The sequence below is a fragment of the Sesamum indicum genome, unplaced genomic scaffold (assembly GCF_000512975.1).
Source record: "Sesamum indicum cultivar Zhongzhi No. 13 unplaced genomic scaffold, S_indicum_v1.0 C00648, whole genome shotgun sequence".
Taxonomy (NCBI): domain Eukaryota; kingdom Viridiplantae; phylum Streptophyta; class Magnoliopsida; order Lamiales; family Pedaliaceae; genus Sesamum; species Sesamum indicum.
The window spans coordinates 1-5664 of record NW_011629777.1 but is presented as its reverse complement, the minus strand read 5'-3'; the positions used below and the strand labels follow the sequence as shown (position 1 = coordinate 5664).

The window sequence follows — 5664 nt, the reverse complement described above, 5'->3', positions numbered from 1 at the left end:
TCTAACTTGAAGACTACCAACCTCTGTACAGCATTTTAATCATACTGCACTTAACCTGCTGATGCATCTCAGAGTTTTAAATATAGCTGGGATATGAAAAGAATATTTATGCTAAGCCAAGTCTAACAAGAGACTGCCTGCTGGTTGAAGAAATCAAAAGCATGATGAACTAACTTCTCGTGTACATAAAGTGCTTACGTGTTAACACTATCATCAATAACAAGGTTTGTCTGGTAAACCCAAGCTGGCGTGTTTAATGAATATCTCTATCTAGCTCTTACATAGTGAAGTTCTTGTAAATAAACCACGTTTATTGTTGGTGTACTTATTCAAGCATCTGATGACTGTATATGGGACTCTAGCTGCCTCTCATTAAAGTGCATCAACTAGATGTTCAAGGTTAATGGTGGTTAAAAAGTCGAATAGATTCTGAGTTCATAATACTTTCTTCTTGTTTCCTTATGTGTAAAGTAAGAAGTAGAGCTGGATTAATTGTTAAGTGATTGCTTGTAATAAGTGCAAAGGTATAGGCATAGGCCATGCACCTTCTACTTCTGGTTGACTTTTACATGTGGGTTTCATCAAGCTCCCAGTATTTGACACAAATCCCCACTTCTTACATTTTGTGTTCTAAATATAGAAGTTCGTAGAGTTATAGAAAGCTTTCCTGTATCATGTGCTACCCATCAGCCAAGTAGTATGCACAAAGTCACCTCCTGTCCTGGAAATATTGCAATTCCAGCTCCTTACGTAACACTTGCTCTTTTTTGGCATCTCAAAATCTGTACAACACTGAAATCTTTGGTGGAATCTGGATCCCAATTCCGGACCCAACTCTTCATTTTCTTCCACAATTTCACCCTCTACTTCAATTCAAGTGTCAGCCATGAATAAGCCAGCTTTAGATGCAGAAAACACCGGTTTCAACACCAATCGGAATTCTCCTCGCAAATCCAGCCAGCCGTGTTCTCCGTCTTCCCCTAAACTCTCAATCTACCTCCTTGCAGTTTTCGTCATACTCTTCGTTCTCTTCCAAATCCAATCTCTGCAAACCCCGCCTACTTCTCCATGGGCTTTCATGCACCAGTGGGAGAAAATCGTCACCAACTCGTGCCTGTCGAGTTTCCACGACAGCTCACAAGAGCTGAAAGCCATGGCATCCAAACTACGAGAGTCCGTCACTTTTCTTCCCCTAAAGGATCTCCGTTTTTCCCAGGCTGCCATGAGAGGCCACACATGGTTCATGAGCTCCTTGTATGACATGCATGAAGAAGGTGAAGTCCAATACCAGCAATTCCCTACGGATCACTCAAGCGGTAGAGTTTTATGCCTCAAGGGTCGGGACAGACACGATGGTTCTTGGAACTCGTACGCCCTTGCGTGGCCTGGGGCTTTGCCGGACAATGCCACCCTCATGAAAGGCCTCACCTTCGTGTCGTATAATCACTATGATTACCATAATATATGGCACGGTTTGTCGGCCATGATGCCATTTGTGGCTTGGCACATCAAGAGCCAATGTGCAGTGCCTAAAAGGTGGATTTTGTACCATTGGGGTGAAATAAGGACTAGTATGGCTCCGTGGGTGGGAACCTTGTTGGAAGCCACATTCGGTGCACCAGTTGACATCGAGACCTTTGATGGGATTCATCATAATGAGTCGGATGGTGGTGGTGATTATGATGATGCAACTTGCTTTGAGGAGGCTGTGGTGATGAGGCACAATGAAGGTGGGATGTCGAGAGAGAAGAGAATGGAAGTGTATGATCTGATGAGATGCCGGTCCAGGATGTATTGTAACGTGAGCTCGGAGGGGAGGCAAGAGAAGGGGTTGCGGATCGGGATGACAATGTTGATGAGGAACGGGCCAAGGTCGTTTAAGAATGCATCAGCAGTGATTAGTATCTTTGAGAAGGAGTGCCGGAAAGTCGAGGGCTGCCGGTTGATGGTGGCTTATCCTCATAACCTCACCTTTTGTGAACAGGTTGGTGTTTGGCTTTTCATTCCCCTCTCTTTCTCTCTCTCTAAATAACATCAAACAACTAACTATCAAAATGTAAAATTTTTACTGCAGGTGGAGCTGATGAGCTATACAGACATAGTGATATCTGCGCATGGGGCTCAACTGTCCAACATGATCCTCATGGACAGAAACAGCAGCGTGATGGAACTGTTCCCGAAAGGGTGGCTTGAACTCGCCGGGGTCGGCCAATACGTCCACCACTGGCTGGCCAGCTGGTCCGGGATGAGACATGAGGGTGCATGGAGGGACCCCATCGGCGATCACTGCCCGTTTCCAGAGGATGACCGCCGATGCATGTCCGTCTTCAAGAATGGCAGGATCGGACACAATGAGAGCTATTTTTCAGAGTGGGCGAGGAATGTTCTCAATGATCAGGTGAAGTTGAAGATGGCGCAGAATGTCTCAATTAGTCCTGTTTCTGGGCTCTGTGGTTGCAAATGATTGATTCTTGGTATATAGTTTGGCGGAGAGTTCTGGTCTGGATCTGGACTTGGGCGAAGTTGAACTAATTACATAATTATATTCATTGTATGATTATATTAGTCGAAAGGAAGAATTTTCTTACATCTCACGAAATAAATTATTTAATGAGCGGATTAAATGGAATTTACAAGGGGAGTCATGAGTGGTATTCTTGTTGTTAATGTTATATTTGGATGTAAAGATTTGAATTTAAGATGGGGTTAATTACACTTAAATTTCCTCTACAAATGTAAAATTACATTTTTTTCTCAAAAAATTTTATTGCACCCCCTTTAAAAATTATTTATTTATACATGAACTTCTTGGATGGAAAATATTGATGTAAAAAAAAATTACATAAATTTTAATTTTGCTTTCTTATTTGATATTATCATGTATATTTTTGCAATTATAAATGGATAAATTAAAATATTTATATGTGGAGTGAGTGAAGTTAACATCATTGCATATTTTCTTTTATAAGTACAAAATTATTCCATGAGAACATTAAATGACGGATAAAACTAGAAATTTATATAAATTTTTTTTTTGCTAATTAACATCAGCATTTTCCATCTAAATTCTAATGAAAATGCTTCATGTATAAACAGTAATTAATTTTCGAAGGGAGTATATTTCAAACATAAATAAATAAGTATCCACTCAGCAACAAATATAAGAATAACGCAAAGAAGTCTGCTTAAACCACTGAATAATTGCCACACATCTTTCAGTATTCATCATATTATACACGTTCACATTCCGACTACCTATTGTCTGAGTAAGCTAGGCAACATTAAACCTGACTCTTGAATTATTCAGACAACATATATATTTAGGGTTTTCTCCCCATCGATCATGCATGAATATTTGTGAAAAGCCCATGCATGCATGCATGCTGATTAGTATCTGCTGCAGGTTGCATGACGATTTGATCTACGAATTAAATTAAACTACTCTTGCTGGGCTTTATAATTCACCTGTTCCTTGTCGAAAATCCTGCCATGAAGCCGATTGTTCTCCATTATTTCCATGATCTCTATGTATTTCATTGGACTATAACAAGAAGGCTTTTGGGATCTTTCTTCCACCTCAGGAGCTGTCCGAACCATGGCATTAAGCCCCGGTCCGATGGATAGGCCAACTGTTATGCTAGGTTGAGCTTGCGTATTTACAAATGCTCTCAACTTCACAGTCCTGTAATATCCGTTGTTGTATACCTGGTACATGCATGCATCACGCTATCGTTGCAAGTAATTTATTAGGACTATATTTCGTGATCAATGCTAAAATAATTAGTCCAAAATGATAAGTTGTGGGACGTAAATTGTAATTTTTCCGATCACGACATTGCAGATGACTCTCAAATAGCTAGCACTTGGGAAAATGTTGTAAGTTGTTTGTAAATTTACCTCAACGGGATAACCAGCGTGAACCAAAACAGCATGGGGAGGGGCCTGCCGGATCCTGGACCACTTATTCCGAGGGATCCGCTCGCCATATATGACGCGGGAGAACTCCAATCCAGCCTCTCCATTATGCATAAATGTTGTGAAAAATACGTGCTGATTGGTATCAGGTTGCATCGGAATCGGCTCCTCAAACTCCGGCCGAGATGGATAGTAATTCGCAGTGAAGTGCCGAAAGCATGACTCCATCTCGAACCTTTCCTCTGTTACGCCTCCTTCAACTCTCATGTTCCGCCCCGTCGCCATCAGGTGAATTAGTAGTCCGTGCAGCGGTCGAGTTCTTGTATGCATCTCAAGCACTGCTTCCCTGCAGCAATCACATTTCAAGATTTCAATTATGCGAGATTGCATTTTTGGTCCAGCATATTAGAGGGTATAGTTTTGGAAGTGTAAATTTAGGACATTAAGTTTTATTTTTTATGCAATGGAAGACACCAGCCATCGAAGTCCAACGGTAAATAATTAATGTGACAATTATTTAAGATTCTCAAATTGGTGTTTTTGCTGACTGAATCCCAAAAGATTAATCCCTTGTAGCATAGGCTGCTTAAGTTGATAAAACCCTCCGCATAGGATTATGATGTGGCCAAAAGGGACCGGAAAATGCTAATGTGGCATTTTTTTAGGCACATTCTAATATATCTTATGTGGAGGGTTTTACTTTTATCCACTAAAGCTTATTATGTGGCAAGAATTTAACTTTTTGAGGCTTGGCTGCAAAAACCCTAATTTTAAAACTATAGGAAATATCACATCGTTTTTTAGTGACTTTTGTATACTTCGGTCACCGTAGCTCTCAAATAGCATAGAAATTTAAACTAAATATTCTAAAGGGCAAATTGCAATTTTCGTCCATTTTCTTAGGGGCGGTGGCGTTTCCAGTCCAAGTTTTTTCCAAAATAGAACAGTAGAACGGTAATTAAAAAAATTTGGCGATTTTAAGACAAATTACCCTAAATCGGCCGGAATTGTGCACGAGGGAGGCACGTGAGCGTCTAAAAGTTGGGGGAAGCTGACGTGTCCGGTTAAATGGATTAGGTGTAAATAAAAAAGGGGCAACATGACGTGGCAAAGCTGACGTGGAAAAAAAGGCCACGTCAGCTTGCGAACGTGGATTGCAATTCGGTGCTTTGGGGAGAATTGTTCATATGAGAAGGGCGAGTAATTGTATAATGTGTTGTTGGAGTATGCTCCCGGCGGCGCTTTTGCTAATAAGCTTAGGAATTCCAGTGGTGGGGGGATGGAATCTGAAGTCCGGGGATACACAAAAGTTTTGCTCAAAGGGATTCACTATATTCACAAGTTGGGGTGCGTTCACTGTGATATCAAGTTTCAAAACATCTTTTAGGCACAAATGGCCGCGTGAAGATCGCCGATTTTGGGCTGACGAAGCGGCATGGAGGGAGAAAAGGCGCCGCGACGGGGTGCGAATTGAGAGGCACCCCTTTGTACATGTCGTCGGAGATGGTCGCCGGGGGCGAGCAGGGGCCTCCGGCGGATATTTGGGCGCTTGGGTGCGTCGTGGTGGAGATGTTGTCTGGAAATCCGGCATGGCGGTGCTCATATATTGCCGGATTGATGATGAGAATTGGAGTAGGTGAAGAAGTGCCAGAGATCCCCAGAAGTTTACCGGAGGAAGTGAGAGATTTTCTTGGTAAATGTTTCGTGAAGGATCCAAGCAAGAGATGGACGGCGGAGATGCTCTGACGT

The 5664-nt window shown here is 41.9% G+C and overlaps 2 protein-coding genes and 1 pseudogene across 2 annotated transcripts; 2 read left to right on the top strand and 1 right to left on the bottom strand.

The window, feature by feature from the left end:
* The first annotated feature begins 6 nt into the window (after positions 1–6).
* On the top strand, positions 7–2694 carry LOC105155208. Its single transcript, XM_011071079.2, has 2 exons — positions 7–1984; positions 2075–2694. The coding sequence occupies exons 1-2, from the start codon at positions 887–889 to the stop codon at positions 2462–2464; spliced, it is 1488 nt and encodes a 495-aa protein (XP_011069381.1). The 5' UTR covers positions 7–886; the 3' UTR covers positions 2465–2694.
* Positions 2695–3180: 486 nt separating this feature from the next.
* LOC105155207 (protein DMR6-LIKE OXYGENASE 2-like) lies at positions 3181–4257 on the bottom strand. Its single transcript, XM_011071078.2, has 2 exons — positions 3898–4257; positions 3181–3705 (listed from the first exon to the last, which is right to left on the bottom strand). The coding sequence occupies exons 1-2, from the start codon at positions 4243–4245 to the stop codon at positions 3439–3441; spliced, it is 615 nt and encodes a 204-aa protein (XP_011069380.1). The 5' UTR covers positions 4246–4257; the 3' UTR covers positions 3181–3438.
* A 379-nt stretch (positions 4258–4636) lies between these two features.
* Positions 4637–5661, top strand: LOC110011504 (annotated as a pseudogene).
* Positions 5662–5664: the final 3 nt, after the last annotated feature.